The sequence below is a fragment of the Borostomias antarcticus genome (assembly GCF_949987555.1).
Source record: "Borostomias antarcticus genome assembly, chromosome: 10".
NCBI lineage: Eukaryota > Metazoa > Chordata > Actinopteri > Stomiiformes > Stomiidae > Borostomias > Borostomias antarcticus.
This window is the reverse complement of record NC_140243.1, coordinates 8,360,055-8,379,316: the sequence shown is the minus strand read 5'-3', so window position 1 is coordinate 8,379,316 and position 19,262 is coordinate 8,360,055. Positions and strand designations below refer to the sequence as shown.

Sequence of the window (19,262 nt, the reverse complement as noted above, 5' to 3'; positions counted from 1 at the left end):
TTAAGGTAAGGTAAATTGCCTCTTCTGACATATAATGTATTGCTCATTACGAAGGTGTTGCTGTCTGATTTGTATGTGTGTAAAAGATCACAGTTGCAACACGTGTACATGCAGATTAGCCTAGTGTTAATGCCGTGGGGTTAAGCCTCTAAATAAAGTCTTGGTTAGGGATATTTTATGGAGACAAATAGGCCTATAGCGCAGGGGCAAAGCCCTCTCATCAAATACGCTGGATGCCAGTGCCGTGAACAGAACACATTGGGGAACCCAACTCTGTGTTCTCACACACACAAACACACAACTATTATTTGCGTATATTCACTGGAAGTATCTTTTCTAAAAGAAAATACTAAAATAATTCATTTGAATCAAACAATACAAACTTTTGTCATTTGCACTAGCCTGTCTAAAGAAGCTCACCTGAATGTAGCGTCCTCACGCTGTTTTGCGTAAATCGACATTACATGTAATTCCTCTCATATTGGCGTTGAATAATTCCATTTTTAGAGTAGTAATCCAATGATCTGCTGATGAGTATTTCCTTGGTTCGTTGGGAAAATGTTCACCGTTCCATTGTTGAAAAAGTCTTAGAATTTGTGAGTGACTTTCGTATTCACCTTCACCCTGGGGAATCTCCAGCACCGCAGACACCGGACAGTTCACCGCGCGATCCCCACGAAAAGGCGGAGTCTGTTTCGATTGCTGTCCTGCACTCATAAATATTCATTAGCAAAGAAGGGAACGCTCTGCCCAACACTACTGAGGTGTGGGGCCTATTTGCTTTGCAGTTGTGGTTTCCGGTCTATGTGGAAACACAAGCCTACCCATAAACCTACGATGCGATGCAGCAAGAACTTCTTCTGGAATAGGCTACTTCGTTTAGTATGTCCATGTTTTATTCTAATTCGTTGCGACTGGCGAGACTAGGCTGCTGGAGACTAGGCTGCAAGCATTTGTGTGACATACATGTGACCTAGTTATCTGTTGCATTTTAGACACAATCACTTGACATTGATATTAATTAATCAAGCAGTCAATTAATGAATATGTGTGTATGTGTGTGTGTGTGTGTGCATTGCCGTCTACACTTGTGATGTGTGCGTGTGTCTCACTGTGACAAATAAAAATGTTTGTTGCTTGTCGTTGTTGTTTTGACAGGTCGGCCTACCTTAATATAGACTCTACAGTGAAAACAATTAGGCCGATGACCACCCCCACCGGAAGATTTATTTCAGTACATTGAATCATTTAAAAAACATTAAAAACATTCTTAAAGCACTAAATGAAATGCCAAGACATTAGAGAATCTGGTAGAGATACTCTCAATTATGTAAATGATATACACTATAAAACGGTTTGATTTCATAACTCACTAATACATACAGTAGAGCATAATTACATCACAATAGAGACATTATTGACGCACAAATAATCACTCTCTTTTAAACATTAGTTGTTTGTTTTTTATCTAGGACTCAACCCAGATGAACTGGTATCAGTTGAGAAGGCTAACTCCTCTATTTCCTCATCTATGTCCTCCTCTTCCTCCTCTCCAGCCCTTTCCTCCATCTTGTCCTTCCTCTCTTCTTCCTCCTCATCAGCAGTCGTTCCACCTTGCTGCCTGCTAAAAGGTGGGATGTGCTTGAACTTGACTTCCTGTTTGGAGTCTTCTTCCTCTGCGAGGCCGTCCTCTTTCTGCGCCTTCCTCAGCTCTCCATCCGGGGTCTGCAACAGGAAGCTGTCTTGGTCCCCCGGGCTCTCCGAAACCGCTGCACCTGACAGAACACACAACCAGCTGTCAACCGCACTCAACACAATCTCATCCCTCACAGCCGATTAACGGAGCCTTGGAAAAACCTGTCGGTATCATCAAAGAGTTATGATAAATGATCACCTGATTCTGAGGCTCTGGCATAACAACTGTATACACTTGGGATAGAGTATCTTTAAACATTTCGTGTTAATTCGGCGAGAATTCCTATGTGATGATGGTTTGTAACCTAATATTGATGGTCCAATATGATTTGTGTGTCTATGTCACTGTGTAAACTGCATACAGTATGTACAGTACACAGTAGGACCGTCTCTACTTTGATCACTGACTGGTTGTAGGTTTTCTGAGTTGCTATCCCCAGCTTGTGATGAGACAGCTATTTGGACGATTAGGAGCAGGATGAGAAAAGCACCATTGGGCTCAAGGCCCAGATCACAAAGTATCACCCAAGTTGTGGCATCAACACAGCAGACAACCCCCCCCCCCCCCCCCCCCCCCCGTCCTCCCAAAGAGTCCTGAGAAATCCCCCTGGCAATCTGCAGAGCTGCACCTGTAATCCCATCTTAAACCTGAGGGTTCCTTCTGAGCCTCCTAATGCTCTCCTCTTGGACGTGGTCACTCAACAGGGCCCCGGAGATCACAGCCCCGCGGTCAGGACGCGGTCAGGGATCACAGGACCACAACGTCCATCACAGGCTTGGCGTAGAGGCCGTAAATACTAGGTCTAGTAGTCGAGAATAGAGACAGTCCATCGTATACATTCCTGGACTCACTCACTGTCCATCAGACTGTAGAGAACGTTACAGATAACTTCGCCATGGACCTTTGACTGGATCTGACAATCCTAGTGTACAATATAATAATACCTTTACAAAATGTGTCAGTGCTCTCATCACGTGATTCTGAATTAAAATGTAGATAGTTTCTCAAAGCTTATCCCTATACGCCATCTGTCTCAGAAAGTACATTTCATTTGGGATCCGAAGATGATGGAGAAATGCTATCAGAGACCTAGAGTGACTGCTACAGTATGTCAAGTATTATACAACAGGTAGAAGTGTACAACTACTTCACCATCAGTTCTAAAAGCAGAGCCAGATAATGATTTAACTCCTTGTCCACAGTGTTCTGAGAGAGGAGCAAAAGGCTTAAGACCAGAATGCACTGCTTCCCTTAGCTCGGCGGGGATAAGCATCAGCTATTAGACCGCTGGTAATCTGTCAATGACATGTGACAGTAAATGAGTCTGGCACAGCATCTTTGACTAGACAAGGTGGAGCACTCTGCACCCGGTTAGACAGAAACCGTATAAAACTGCAGTACAGGGCCAATATCACCGGATAACCAATCAGAGGCCAATATCTTGCTCCATGCCTGATTCAGTATACTGTAGATATAGTCCATTCAATGTTGCCATGGTGAAATATTGAATCATGTAACAAACCACACACACTTCCCCTTTCCAGGCTCAATTGTCCAGGTGTATTGAGATGATACTGAAAGCCTCTTTACACAAGCAGCCAGGAGACAAATTGAATTCCCCTTGGGGGATAAATAAAGTTAATATCTATCTATCTATCTATCTATCTATCTATCTATCTATCTATCTATCTATCTATCTATCTATCTATCTATCTATCTATCTATCTATCTATCTATCTAATTACTTTATTCTAAACCAACAGCTTACTAGGGTGCAACACTTTGGAGTAACATTACTCCCATCACAGACCTCTCTCTCTCTCTCTCCCTTTCTTTCTCCCTCTCCCCCTTCATCAATCTCTGTCCCTCCCTCCCTCTCTCCCTCCCTCTCTCTCTCCCTCCCTCTCTCTCTCTCTCTCTGTTTCTAAATCGATCAGTGTCCCTCCTCCTCTGTAAACAGATGAGAAAAAATAGGTCAGGTGACATATACAGTACTGAGGGAGATTAAAGACTTCAAGGTGTGAAGAGGACGAGGCAGAGATGCTCTATCACTTTCACATTCTCCACTTTATTATAACAGCGTCAACGGCACTGTGATCATCACTGTCCTCTACCCCTTGAGAGGGGCGTAGGACATCCCTCAGAGACCCAGACTCAACCTGTGGTCTGTGGGGGGGGGGGGGGGGTTACCTAGAGGGTCGCCGTGGTCCGGGCGCAAGTCAGACGAGGAGCTGTAGACACTTGATAACTTCCTGCTGTGTAATCTAGACTGGCGGGCCTGTGGAGTGGCACCCTTTTCCTGGGCCTGGTCATCTGTGTCTGTGAATGTCAACACAAACTGACATAGGGTTTATTTATCACCAGACAGGGCATGTTCTTCATGGCAGAACGAGACACGGTACTAAAACCAAGACACCTGGATCAGGCAGCAGAGAGAAAACATGAGGTCTTCTCATTGGCCCACAGACCCAAAAATCATCAGTGTTTGAACGTCGTGGAGTGCATCAGAGTCAATCTTCAAAGACAGAACAAGATAAATCATCAAAACACTGGATCAAATGACACAGGAGGTGAAATCGCAGATGGGTGGAGCGCCAGCGACAGATTGGGCTTTTTTTTTATGGCAATTAATGTATGCAAATTAAAATTTCAAGACTTCAAAGGCATGAAGACAGCCTGGTCGAAACCTTCAGTGGAATGAGATTAAGAAAGACAGGTCCTTGTTTCTATGCCTCTTTTCAGTCACCGTGTGGGTCACTTGAGGCCCTGAGAGAGACCAGTCGTAAGAAAAAGAGGGGCCGATACTGATGAAATAGACACTCTGACATGCTCCTTTCATCCATAAGGTAAAATGAGCAAAAGATCAGAAGCTTCATTTGGATAAGAAATCATTTGTATTATCTTTTATTTATTTATCAATCTCAAGGATGTCCCACACTAACGTACGTGGACGTACGAGAGATAGAGGGCCGGAAAGTTCCGGCGAGCTAGACGGATGTGTGGAAGATGGAGATGACTGGAAACGCCGCCGGGGGGCTCATCTCAAGACGACCTGGATTTATTTTGTATATTAGGCAGCACAAGTCAATGCAGTGGGTGAAGGCGACACACCACACTATTGATCTTTTAGCCAACAGCCAGTGTCGGCGATTCTGGATTCAGCACCTGTTGTTGGTCTGCTGGATACCAGTGTAATGCTCCCAGCAAAGCCGTCCCAGCAGCATGTGATAGTTTGGGACTCTGGGAGGGGAGGGGCCAACTACTATAGAGTACAGTGCAGGTGCGAGCATACACAAAATCCAATCCATGCACAGAAACACAACCGCGTACACACAACATTTGAATGCAGACACACACACACACAGACATATACACATACAAAGTTCACGTTAAGCCAGAGGTTAATGCTCTACTGATCACATTACACCCTGAGCCATGGTGACTGATGACTGTGCTGTCAACAGGGACAGGGGCCTCACCTGGCATCTCCCTGCCAGCCTGGTAATCCTCCTGAGCTCACCTTATTGGCCGCTGGGTCGGCCAAGGATAGCTCATCTTAATGGCTGGACAGACTGCCAGGAATAGCTCCCCTATAGGGGGGTTGGGCTAAGGTTGGGTGGCTAATCTACAAAACTCCTACTCCATGGGTGTTGCTATGTGGCTGACTGTGTCTTGCCCCCAGCCTGATGTGTATGTCTGGGGTGTGTCTCTGGTGTGTCTCAGGTGTGTCTGGGGTGTGTCTGGGGTGTGTCTGATGTGTGTTTCTGGGGATCTGGGTGCATTGAAAGCATCGTGCAGCGCTGACCTGCTGAGTCCTGATCTCCCTGCGATGTGCTGCTCCAGGAAGGCCTCTGGCACCTCCAGGACCGCGTCTCTGGCTCTGAAGCAGGTCCTCTCTTTGACGGACGTTCAACCTGACTGGTTCTGGAAAAACCACCAAACAAAGCAAGAATAGCAAGGCCAACTTACAGATGATGTAACATGAGATGTGACAAAATTGAGAGAATCACAACAAAAAATAGCCAACTATACTTTTCCGCCTTGCTTGGCTGTGCTGCTAGGTGGCGCTGTCTCAGGTCCAGGCACGTTTGTGTGTACCTGCTCCCGCTTATCTTCATCATTTTGACCCTCTCACAGTGAACCTGAAAGTGGGCGGGCGGCAAAGAGAACACGTCACAGTCACACAACTCAAATGTCGAAACGAAGAAAGCCAAGGAGCAGGTCGGCAATCACATAAGATTACGGGCAGTCATGTGGTGGTGATTACAATCACACAGTAACGGGCATGCATGTGTGAATGTGAAATCTCATTGGAGGAGCCAGAGGACAGGCTCTCAGATGTGCCTCAGCTGAGGACGTGGTGATAAGTGGCCCTGCGGGGCCTCTTGTCCTGACGAGCGCCGGTCTGCTCATCAGGGGAACGCCTACGCGGACCCTCGTACCGTCTCCCGGCTGGACTTGAGGACCGAGAACAGCCTGTCTGCCTTTTCCAGACGACAGGGGGTTGCTATGACAACCCCGGGGACGAAGCGCTCCCTGGCGTCCGCTGTCCTGGAGACGACGAGGACAAAATCCCCTTCCTGAGGAGAGAGAAGCCGTCGGGAGGCCTTCAGCTGCAGCACGTCTCAGGCGTTTATGGAAGTCATAAAAAAACATGATCTCTATGCCCACCAGAGGATAATGGAGGATATGGATTATAAATACCTTTCTGCAAACTAGCAATGATCTAGCCGATGCTTCAGCATTGTTAATTGATGATGCCTGAGAGGATAGTGATCATTGTTGTGTAGGGCTATACAGAGGACAGGTGTGTAGCTGTAGAAGGAGGAGTGGGCAGCAGTGTGTAGCTGTGTCTAGGAGGAGGACTGCTGTAGTTGTTGTGTGTAAGGGCAGCAGTGTGTACTGTAGCTGTGTGTAGTGTAAAGCAGAAGTGTGTAGCTGTTGTTGTTGTTGTTTTGTTGTTTTTGTGTGAGGGCAGTAATGTATCAAAGCCAGGTTGGTCTCACCGTTAGTGGAGGGCACGGCTGGGCTCCTCCCACAGTGAGAAGGAACTCACGAGGAACTACCTCACAACCTCCCCTGGTGAAGTCCACCATTACTCTGTTCCCATTCACTTGCTTCCTCACCATACCTACGGCAATGATGAGATACGATAAGATTTAATGGCTATTTGCATGGAAGTCATTCCTGTGAAGCGAGCAATGCATCAAACACAACCTTAGACATACTGTCCTGGGATAGACATGCAGTACAGCATGTTAACAACAAACACAACACTCAACAATGGGATACAACCACAGACATCATATGAATTACAGGCGTAATATTGTGGTGTTCTTTATACAGTGCTGTTGTTTCAAGTTCCTGTTCCAGTGGGTCTAGGTCAGGGGTCACTCACCAGAGTAGTAGCATCCATCAGTCTCTGACCTGGCGATGACCCTTTGTCCTCTGAGAGGGTCAGGAGGTCTCTTGGGTGGTTTGCTCACAATTTGGGTGGATGAGCTCCCACTGTTGCCTTTTGGATCCTGTGTAAGCAGATATATCATGAAACAACTGATTCATACACATAACAGTCTTTTGACTGGGCCAGCTTAACACTGATCTTATCACACCATCCAACTCAGTACTTTGTATTGAACAGGCGTTATTGTATATTAACAACATCTTTTTTGAAACTGGATGTACTGTAAGGTGCACTTCTATGCAGATGATACAGTACTTTACACATCTGCTTCCTCATTAGAAGGAGCATTGTTTGCTTTGCAGACAGCTTTTGACTCTGTCAGCATTTACTTCTAGACTGTAGGCTTGTATTGGGTAGGCTTGTATTGTATTGAATAGGCTTGTATTGAAACCAAATATATATCTTTTGATCCAGTTTATCAAAAGATACTGGTTTAAAAATCTGCTCTTTGCATGGTTCTGATATTGAAACACTGCCCTCCCACAAATACACTGGGATATTCATTGATTAAAGGTTGTCTTTTAAAAAGCATGGTTGATGAGCTAACTAAAAAGTTGAGCGTAAAACTCTTCTTTTATAGAAATAGATCTTGCTTTTCATGTGAAAATAGGAAGCTTTCAGTACAGTACATTATGGTGACATGACATATACACCGGCCCTATCACTTTGAAACAGCTTGACACTGTCTATCATCAGCACTTCATTTCTATTACTGGTGATCATTTTAGAATGCACCACTGTAATTTGTATCAGGTTGACCGCCACTAGCTGCTAGCACAGTGCAGCACTAGCTCCTGTACTGTAGGTGTATAACGTTATCTTACAAAAGCTACCTAACATCCCGTCTTACATGACATTCAAGCAATTACCAGACAAGGTCTCAGGATTGGTTGGCTCTTGAGGTCCCTTGACTCAAAACTGAACTAGGAAAGATTGCTTTTAGTTGTGGTGCTCCTGGAGCATTGAATAGGTTTCAGGAGACTTTTAAATTGGATGCCTTAGTCACTTTGGACATTAAAAAAAATATTCAGGAATATGCGGTCGAGGTCTGTGTATGTATTGGATAATATTGTCATTGTATTTAAATGTGTAAAATGTATGAATGTAATTTTTGTGAATATTGAACTATCCTCGAAATGATGGCAGAACATCAAAATAAACCATACCTGTAAGCAGGGATGAGGGGGCCAAGAGGCAGTCTGCAGGGCAGACTCCATGGCAACTTGGTGTGATCATGCAAAAGGCATGGCCATAAACACTGGTAGAGGTTTTATGTGAATTGCAAAGAGCAAAGATTGGGTTTAACTGAGATATGACCTCGCTTCGATTGGCTGTGACCGGCGAATGCTTTTGAAAATTAAAAAATCCATCTGATAACTTTTGCGATGCTTGGTCTGAAGATAATCTTTGACAATTTTGGTGAAGATTAGAGAACAATTGTGGCCTGTGATTTTTTTTTTTTTTTTTGCAAGATACCTTATTTTTGATAGTATTTTTGTACTGTATGTTGGTGGTGCTAGAGTGTTTGAGGTGTTGAGACTTGGTGACAAGAGTCATGGGACTGTCCCAGATCAATGTGCCAAATTTCACAACTTTTCACCATACGGTTCTATAGGCTGCCATACAATCTCTATGGTGGCCTACGCAGCTTTGCTGCTTGGCCCCCAATTACTCTACCATGACACGCCAGATGGTTTTCTTAGCATAACCATTTAGGAACTCTCTATTGGAAACTGTTTGGAAAAGGGCAGGCACTTTCAAAAATACTCGGTATTACATAATACATCCAATTATCAAAGTCTATAACTTCAGCCTCTCTTCCTGCCTAGTGTAGCTTTTGTATTTCAAATTCCTCAGAACCAACACTGATTAGCGAGATCATTTTCTGATCTGCCACCAACGGATCTCTATGGAGGGTATCCAGACTGATTTGTGAGAGAAACAGAATGTAAGCTAGATAAATGTGCCAATTTCACATCCCCCACTGGGCCTAATTCTACATTCCACTTCCACATCAGTCTTCAATCACGAGTTGATTACACTGTGCGTGTGTGTGTGTGTGTGTGTGTGTGTGTGTGTGTGTAAGTGCATGTGTGTGTGTGTGTGTGTGTGTGTGTGTGTGATTGTGTGTCCATGTGTGCATGTGTGTGTTACCAAGTAGAGGCTTTGGTGATACACTGCTTGCCTTTGATTACAGAGCTGTAGAGTGATTGGATTAATAATCACCTCTCTTGACCCACTCTCAAGGTCAGACGAGGAGAACAAAGTAATCACGATGCAGTGTACTGCTGTCGTCCTGTCGTCAGCTGCACTAAAAACAATAAAGTAGATCTCACCGTGTGAGTGTTCCTGGCTCTCTGTCGGGCAGCTCCCTGCAGGTCCGAGGCCTGCTGGAGGAAGGAGAGGCCCGTGTGGATCTGCTCCTCCAGGAGAGCGATGTCCTCCTGGGCCACAGGCCACCCAAGGAGCTCCAGGGCCTCCAGCAGTTGCTCCCGCTGGTCCCTGAAGGAGACGGGCTTCCTGCCAAACCTCCAGGTCACAACACGCAGACAGGGTGACAGACAGTAGGCTCCTGGTTGGCTACAGCTCTCATCCCCCTCAGTATTGAGATTTTTGATCATGAGTCAGACTAACATACAGTGATTTACTCACTTGTCTCTCTCCTCTTGGGGCAAAGCTCTCCACACGACACTGTTCAAGCGTCTGGTGAATGATCAAGAAAATGTTAATACATGCATATGCGTTCTCTTTGAGAGGACCAAATAAAGGTAATAACTTTACAGTGTTGAGGTATTCACAGACTTGTATAGGTGCTATGACCTTTCATAGGTGTTCAGGGCCTTCTCTAGCTTAGCCTTGTAGTCCTCCAGGTTCAGAGCCAGAGGGTTGATCAGACTCAGGTGTTGCTTACTGCCATTGCTGAGGTGGACCAGAGGGAAAGCCTAGGAGTACAAAAAAAAACAAAAAAACATACAGAACACACATACTGTACACACATAATCCCAGTAGTGAACATCTTAACAGACGAGTGTGTGTGTGTCCGCGCGCGCTTATCATAGTCAAGTTGCCATGGCAGCCTCTTTTGTCTCTTTTGTCTTGTCTCCAAACCATTGGGTTTAGAGTGTTGTACAACTGAGATCATTATTTGACATACTTGTGTTTTGCTTTTTAAAGTGCACTCATTTGTGGCAATTCTCTCTGCCCAGGCTGAAGGAGAGATATTCATCTGAATAAAAAAAACGTTCAACAAGGAACGCACTACAGCAGCTCCTCTTATTGCTCAGTACAATGGACCACTGGACAAAGGGAGAGCGGAGGAACTAGGCTGCTGCAGCGAACACCTGCCAGTTCAATATTTCAGTGAATACATAAACATCATCATCACAATATAGGCATACAGTATGTCTGTACATACAGATGGTCTGCCTCTTGTTGCTGGGTATAGAGTATGATGTACATACAGAATGCAGAGAAATAGAGAGGGAGCTGTTTCGCCAAAGAAATTCAATTCTAAAGATGTCAGAATGAATCATATGAATTACGGTAAGAGAATATTTGTATAATTGAGGGATTCACACCAATATGATCATGCTGGCCTTGAAAAATTTCCCCTCTAGGCTACTCTGCTTCCTGCTCAGCTTCCTACTCTGGTATACTGAGTAACCGTGGTGACGGGACAAATATTATTACGTTTCTGCCCCCTGCAGGACGCTAAATGTAATGCAGCCATGTAAACCATACTGTAAAGAATGACCTTGTCCAGATTTTACTGCAGTAAATGAACCATGAACAGATCATACAAAAGAATAGCCAACAGTATACTATAATATTTATGATCCTATAATTTGTAAGCCATTAAAAGTCAAATTATACAATGTACCTCATCAAACACCCTAGAATATACATGCTTCTCTAGTAGAGGTACTTCTTTGGGACTGTGAAGAATGGCAGTGGGGGCCACAGCATCTACAATGGTGAGTCTCCTGGCAGCGAGGCTATTCGTCCTGAGCCACTGAGCAGAGGAAACTTCCAAGGACCTGAGGCACAGAGGACACTCGTGAGGTTTAGCGACAGATCAGTAAAGACTCTGCACCATTGAGGTGCACGGTGTATCATTCCAATTTGAATTCAGATTTAGAGGAAATTTTGGAGCAAAGCAAAGACAAGCAGTCATGATGACTAGCGGTAAAATAAAATAAATAAATAAATAAATAAATAGATAGATAGAAAAAAAACTATGATGACACAACACTCACTCTTTTGGTACCCCCCTTTTCTGACTCGTGTGGTTTCCATTTGAGGATGCCAGCCTCATCTCTGCAAGTCAGACAAGACAAAAAAGACCATATTTATGCACTAAACAAAATTGCACTCCAACCTTGCACTCATTGACAATTACCGCTCATTATACTTCAATGGGGGCTCTGGGGACTGCTATTTCAAAAAAAATGAGTGAGGAATCAAAATTCTATTGTCATCTGATAAATTTAACCAGTGAGAGGGCTCCTGGGTATTGCAGATCCTGACTGCAAGCCATAGAAGACACTTGTAATCAGTACCTACTTTGTCTAGTAGCCTAATCCCCCACTCGCCTGCCTCTCCTCTTAGACTGTCTAGGCCCCACGCCCTTGACATGAAGACAACAAAATGTTTCTTAGAAAATACATTTAGTTGCATGGAAATAAATGGCCTTTTGGGCTTCTTAGTAGACAATGTAGAGACTCACGTTGGAGGACATGCCTCTGCTTCTCAGAGTTCCTCTGGAGGAGCTCCTGTGTTTCTGACAGCACCCAGGTCTGAGACGTGGGACTGGGAGAGTCGTCACTGGGGAGACTGCGGTCCTCATCACACACTGGCACACTGCTGGTCAGAGGTCTCAGACTGGCCTTTGTTTGCCCTTGACAAGGTAAACAGACACTGACACTGGACTTCTACAGCTGAGGACTTTTGTCATGGATACATATGAGCATCATGTTGGATGGTTACTGGTTAACAGTGTAATGACCTGCATGTGTCTTCGATTTCGACAGGTGCGGCTCCTGATCAGCTCCTATAATAGCAGCACTTCCCTGTAAATTGTCCTGCAAGTGCTTGGTGCCGTTCTGCAGAATGGGGGCGCTGTAACACTTCTGACGAGGCCTCCCCCTGAGGAAACAGCGAGAATCTCTTGCCTGCATCCTAAATCACCCTGTCTGGTATCAAATTAGAGGAAGTAATCAGAGGACAATCTCACCTATTGGTTCCTTTATTGCCTCCATGGTGGAAAATGTCCAACATTATACAGTCAGCATGGAGGCTCCGGGCCATCTGAAGATCTCTCTCCCCTCTCTCAATCTCACATTTCAGAAGCTGGATGTCCTCACTCTTCATTGAAAGATATGTTAAGGAGAAAATGTCAAACTTGTCTCAAATATTATTCTTGTAATCTTTTGAAAAGGTTCCGGTCAGTGTATTATCCAGCATAGTACAATATATACAGTAATACAAACATTGTTCAAGTGATATTTCTTTGATGAAGGGACATCAGGCAAGCATGTCTCTTTTGGCTAACCTCATTGAGCCAGGAGAGAGGGGAGCCCTGAACCATTGGATGATAGCAGTGGAACCTGCCATTGGTCTCTCTGGCCAGGTCATATAGGAAGCAGTTGGCCTCCAGGTCATCATAGTTGAAGGAGATTGTGTGAACTGGTATGAGAGTCCAAAGCTGAACCTGCTCCAGAATGCTCCTGATTGGCTGAGGGGTGTTTGAGACAAAAGGGTATGAGCACAAAGGTTAAAAACCTGAGGTAAAACTATTTTGGCCATTGAAAGAACTGAAACGCTGTCACTAAAGTGTCAGGTCAATTGTCCACTATATGAAAAGAATCACTGATCAACAGTAAAAGGGGTGTGTTTGAACTTTGACCTTGTCCTAAGATAAGCATTTACAAAGTGTGATCTTTGACCCCAGTGAGATTAGGCCATACCTGGTCAGGCCTGCCGTCCGTCAGGAGGTATACAGCCTGTGTGTCATGGTCTGCGAAGGCTTGTCCTAATGCTCCCAAAGTGTTGCTTGAGCCTTCAGCCTAAAGAAATTTACTGTTAGTCCGGGAGCCATAGTGTTAAACCTGGTATTGTCAGGGAACGTTTTTTTTCTCTGCTTATTCTCTGCTTCAAAATAGATGATAGCCCTTGATCCTTTTCAGATATTAATATTCATTAGTTTGGAATCAAATACATTGTACAGTATAAGATTTCATTTACGAATAAACATTGGAGAAAGCAAATGAGATGCATTTGATTTGAGTATTTTTCATGAAATATTTTTGGTGCTTAAGCATAAAGGGGTTAGTATCTGAAAATGCTCAAGGGATATCAGCGGGCACCCTCCTATATTTTGAATGGGTACCCCCAAGCTACAAGTCTCCTGGACTATTTTAGCCAATGGATTGCAGTCATATTATTAGCAAATTATTTAGTTCTTCCCTCCCTGAAATTCCATCAGCCTCGAGGATAGAACTCAGTATTTCCATATTATCTTCACATATTAGCAATGTAACAATTGTTTCACTGTTGACAGTCAAGCATAGGCTGCATTGTCTCCATACATCACTGTGAACCCACAGCATTACTAACTATCCTTTTGGATGATCACAAGGCTTTAGACTAGAGGATTCACAGTCCCTGTTCCAGAGCCTGTCCCAGCTTACCTGCAGCCCTTTGACCCACCAACTGACACTTTCCAGACTTTGAGCGTTCACATCTGTGAGGCTACGTCTCCAACACGACACTTGTGACCCAAATGCCACCATGTTGATTTTTGTCTTATGGTGAAGTTGTTCCTAAGGGAACAAAATTCATATGAACAGGCACTGATCAACAACATAATGATAGGCTAAGGATTTTCACTTGAACCATGACAAAGAGGGCAGAGATATAAGATATTCACCTGTATTAGTTGATGTATCTTATCTTTGAGGCGAGGCAGTTGGTCTCTCATCGACTCAGAGGTATCAATGAGGAGGTAAAGCTGATCTTCTAGAACAGTCCCAAACAATTCTCTGCTTCCACTTCTCAACCACTCTATCCTGAGCAGAGACAATAGGACAATAAAAATCTTTCTGCTAAGATGGTGGTCTGCTATGACAGATGGTGGTCTTATGAAGTTTATTACAATAACCATTACCTTCTCCTGATGTTCTGAAGGGCTGTGGTCATCCTCTCCTCATACCACTGGAGCTTCTCAGCAGGGATATAGACATGGACAAGAGAACCATCCCTCCATTTCATGTGAGCAAACTCCTCACAGTACTTGGCATTGACCAGCTTCTTTCTCGTCCCCTTTGAGAAAACGGCCAAGTTAGCTGCATAGTCAGGGAAAGGGACTGAGAGAATAATAACAAGCCATTTTAGTCAGACTACAGTATAATAATCATAGACAGATCAACAGCTGCAGAATTCTCTCACAGCATTTGATTGGATGGCCTCATCCGCTGGCTTGTATTTGATGTCCACCACGCCATCAGAGTGGCGGAAGGCGCAGTCCGTCAGGGCCCCATAGACATCCATTTTCTGAGCTTTCAACCCAAACTCCGACAGCCATACTCTGGAGCTGGTACCCTCAGCAGGTGAACACTCAGTTGGACACATGGAGTCTGTTCATATTGAATAAAGATGGTTATGACAGCACTTATTCATATCTGTCTGGTCAGACTTGATTACTCGCTTAACCAATGGCACTGAGCTCTCACCAGGGCGCGGCTCTGGCGTGCTGATCTGTCGCTGGATGTCCTGAAGCACGTCTATGGCTCGCAAAGCCTCTTGCATCTCCCACCACACTAGATACACGTCCTCTCTGATACCACCACCTCAAACACACACACACACACACACACACACATTTGAATCATTTATTTATGTCCACATAAATAGAAATACAAAGGACATAACAATGCCGTCAGACATGAGGAGTCAGTCAGTTTCATAGGCCCCTAGTTGACAATCACATTGTTACATACCGTACACAGATGACAATGACAGGTCACAAGGACACTGTAGCCTACTACATGCGTACAGAAAACAGCGCCTCCTCCATTTTGAGTGGTCCCAATAATTCAATAACCTTTATTTAAACTCGAAGGACACTGAGGTTGCCCTCGTTTACAGTGACGACGAGTAATGATCTGAAACTGAGCAGTACCTCGCTAACTGCTTGGCCCTTCTCCACCACCACCTCACACACACACACACACACACACACACACTCACACAGCAGTGTATCATCAGATAATCACTTACGCTCACAATTTTGAGTCAGAAAACTAAACTTGATTTATAATGACTCAAATGGATCTCTGCCTTGATGGCCTAAAAAAAAACAGCTTCAAGGACAGCCACCAGTCATGTGTCAGTCCAGGGGAGCAGCACTACCTGGGGGGTCATCTGCAGGCTTCAGAGGCACCACAGGACCCACGCTGCTGCTCTGGCTCCCTGCAGAGAGTAATGGCTTGTCTCCGCTATCTCTCCTGCTCTTGAAGGCATGAAATCTAGAGGATCGAAAGAGAAAGGTTGATGAGCGTCTTCCACTGTGGTTCAGCTGGGTGACCTTCTGAAGCCGACTGTAGAGTTCCTTTCATGGGTTGATTGATGAGTTTGCTGCTCTTGTGGTACTGCAGTAAATCTACACTAGGAGATAATCTTGTTGAGGCAGAATGCTTTTAGCTGGAGAGCAGCCTTCCCACTACTTCCCACTATTGGAGTCAATACCAGTGATCTGATTGGCTGACCTGTTTTGTAAGTATTGATTCCTGGAAATTTGAGAAACATACTTTATTGAATTGGATTGTTACTGATGGATTTTCTACAAAAAATCAGGAATGGGAGAGTACACGGTGCATGCAGATAAATAAACAGGAAGACATCGCATAAATCCTCGCTCATAGATCAAGAAATGAGACAGGTCGCAATGTGGCAGCATTCTGAAGGAGTCTGGTAGAGGCTTGTTGCTCACCTCCCAGCAGTGAGGTAAGATAACCGTCTCAAGGCCGAGACGGTTCCTTCCTCTTCGGAGTGGAATGATACTGTATGGATTGGCTGCAGACTCCCCAGCAATCTGTCTTTCAGCACGTCTGTAACATTTTCTTTGAAATCCCCAGCAGCAATCAAGTAGACTGACTGAGTCTGTTGGAAGATGGTAAAACTGTTTTAGGAATATACTGCATGTTTCAAGTACCACTTTGGTATACAAATATAGTTGCTTGGGGACAGTGTGTCTCCTGCAAGTAAGATTTATATTGTCTATGTGTGGCGACCCTCACTGTAGTATCCTCCATAGCTCTCAGCAGGGCATTGGTTGTGTTGACCACAGTAGACTGCTGCGGTGGTAGGACAAGCAGCCACTCCTCAGCAGATGAGAGGTTGTCCTCTGTGGTACTCACAGCTCTCTTTCTCCATGCCTTCACAGATCTTCCTGAGCTGTGGACACCAAGTAATAACCATCAACGTGCACAAGGCGGTGTAATTAAACGTAATTACACTCTTACGATAGGGATATAAATGATCCTCATGTAACCTTGGAGTTTGACGCAACAATCATCTTGATATTGATCTGTGAGAGTAAATGCATATCAGTGAGGGAGGTTTGAGTGAATGGTAAATGGACTGCACTTATATGCGCTTTTATCCAAAGTGTTTTACAATGACCTCTCATTCACCCATTCAATCAATCAATCAATCAATCAATCAAAGCTTTTTTTGTATAGCGCATTTCATACCCAGAGGCAACAGAATGCGCTTTACATTCACACACACATTCACACACCAATGGCGGCAGCTACCATGCAAGGTGCTATCCTGCTCATTGGGAGCAATTTGGGGTTCAGTGTCTTGCCCAAGGACACTTCGACATGTGGACAGGAGGCGGGATACGATCATTGGATGACCTGCTCTACCTCCTGAGCTACAGCCGTCCCATCAAAATAAAATGTCATACACGGTGAAGGTCATACTGTATACTGTGTAGTCCAGGGTATACAGAGGTGGAGTCGGACCCACTTCTTTTCCCATGGACATACAGTGTACCTCTTACAGTGTACTTCTTAACCACTGCTGATGTGAAAACAATATTTTGGGGGGCAAATTATCTTTTAGAGTACACCCACTACTCACCAGACCAGGTTGAACTTAGTGATCTGTTTCACCTGCTCTCTGATGAGCCTGCAAACAGCTTCTTTGCCCAGCTGGTGCTGAGACCTCATGCCACTGCCAAAGTCCAGAATCAGGGTGACAGCATTCTCCTGGATCACACCAAAGATCTTCCTGCTGCCTGTGTTGAGCCAAACCATCCTACGATGGTAGAGCTGGGCTTTCTCCTCTAACCTGCAGCATAGCTCCTGCAACCGCTGTGGTGTAGCTGTCAGCTTTGGGGGAAAAACAGACATAAGCGACATGCAACAACGCTTGTCAATTAGATAAAAATATAGGTATGGATATGTATGGATATGATAGTGCGCCTACGTTGTAATCAGCTCCGTCCTTGGAGAACTGTGGAAACAAACCGTCTCCATACTGAGAGGACACAGACTTTCTCAGAGCCTGGACATAATCTGGGGGGGCAACACAAGAGTTGAATTTGAATAGAATGTATTGATATAATAATTGAGATAATTGGTATAATGAATGAATTGATATAACAGACAAAGACAAGGGCAGACTGCAGCGCATCATCCGCTCCGCTGAGAGGGTGATCGGCTGGAGACTGCCAACCCTACAGGACCCGCACGCCTCCAGGACTATAAAACGATTGTGGCTGACCCCTCCCATCCCGGACATGGTCTCTTTGACCCACTCCCCTCTGGCAGAAGACCGCGGTCTATTGGGACCCGGTCCACGTGCCACAAAAACAACTTCTTTCCCCCGGCCATGAGACTCATTAACAAGGCTTGTGTTCCCCCACTGACGCCCCCCCCCCAACACTGTTTTTATACCCCTGTTCCCCTACACGACCTCTGCTTGTTCCTCAATAGCACACACATTGCACATAGGCCTACTGTATACATAAAACATCGCTCATCTATCACACACACTGTACATACACTCACAACACTCCAATCTCTATATATTACGTTAATTTCATTTATGCAGCCCTTTTTTTAACAGTATATCGTATTTAACATATTGCACTGTATTTTGTTTGCATTGTATTTTCTATTTGCACTGTTTTTGTATTGCTTTTGCACTGTCATGTATTTGCCCTGTCCTGTCCTGCACCCTGTCCTGTCATCTGCAAATGGTAAATGGACTGCACTTATATAGCGCTTTTATCCAAAGCGCTTTACAATGAAGGCCTCTCATTCACCCATTCACACACACATTTACACACCAATGGTGGCAGCTGCCATGCAAGGCGCTAGCCTGCTCATTGGGAGCAATTTGGGGTTCAGTGTCTTGCCCAAGGACACTTCGACATACATGAACCACCGACCCTACGATCATTGGACGACCCGCACTACCCCTGAGCTATCAGCCGCCTAGGCTATACCCTAGACAAATTCCTAGTATGTGTGTACCATATACATGCCCAATCAAACGGATCTTGAATCATGAATAATGAGTTGTAATTTACCTTCACTGTGCCTGAAACTGATTTGCATGATGATCTTAGAGAGGCTTAGATTGTCCTGCTTTAGTCCATGGGTTCTCAACCACACAGATGAAGAGGTCATCAGCTCCACTTGCTCCATGCTATGATTGTTCATCCTAATCAATCTCACTCAATGATCAAGCATCATACGAAGTGGTTCTCTTGTATCTTAACCACACTGTGAATTGTCACCGAAAAGCAGGCTGCAATACAGACAAGCTTTTGTTGACATAGTAACAGTGAAGTTGCTAGGCTTTGTCCAATTACCCCCCTCCTCTCTCTCACGCACGCTCGCACGCACGCGTGCGCGCACTTGGCATAAATGTCAGAAACCCCCAGAACTAGCATTTTATTTCTTAGAGCTTGACATATTTCTGATGGCATCGACGTTGAGAAATGACACAGGCCGATGTAAGCATTGTCTTAACTAAATTGAATTAATTCAAGTAACAGTCTACATCAGTGTGGATATAGAAAACTGT

General features: G+C 44.7%; 1 protein-coding gene across 1 annotated transcript; it reads right to left on the bottom strand.

The window, feature by feature from the left end:
• Positions 1-1,464: 1,464 nt before the first annotated feature.
• Positions 1,465-17,969, bottom strand: LOC311313758 (von Willebrand factor A domain-containing protein 3B-like; the record flags this gene model as incomplete). Its single annotated transcript, XM_084443938.1, has 20 exons — positions 1,465-1,775; positions 3,887-4,015; positions 5,832-5,838; positions 6,139-6,276; positions 6,703-6,827; positions 7,095-7,221; positions 9,497-9,689; positions 9,981-10,102; positions 11,041-11,197; positions 11,417-11,477; positions 11,887-11,956; positions 12,712-12,894; positions 13,127-13,225; positions 13,850-13,981; positions 14,089-14,227; positions 14,326-14,480; positions 14,607-14,751; positions 17,307-17,557; positions 17,655-17,743; positions 17,909-17,969. The coding sequence occupies 20 exons, from the start codon at positions 17,967-17,969 to the stop codon at positions 1,465-1,467; spliced, it is 2,694 nt and encodes an 897-aa protein (XP_084300064.1).
• Between the last annotated feature and the right edge of the window lie 1,293 nt (positions 17,970-19,262).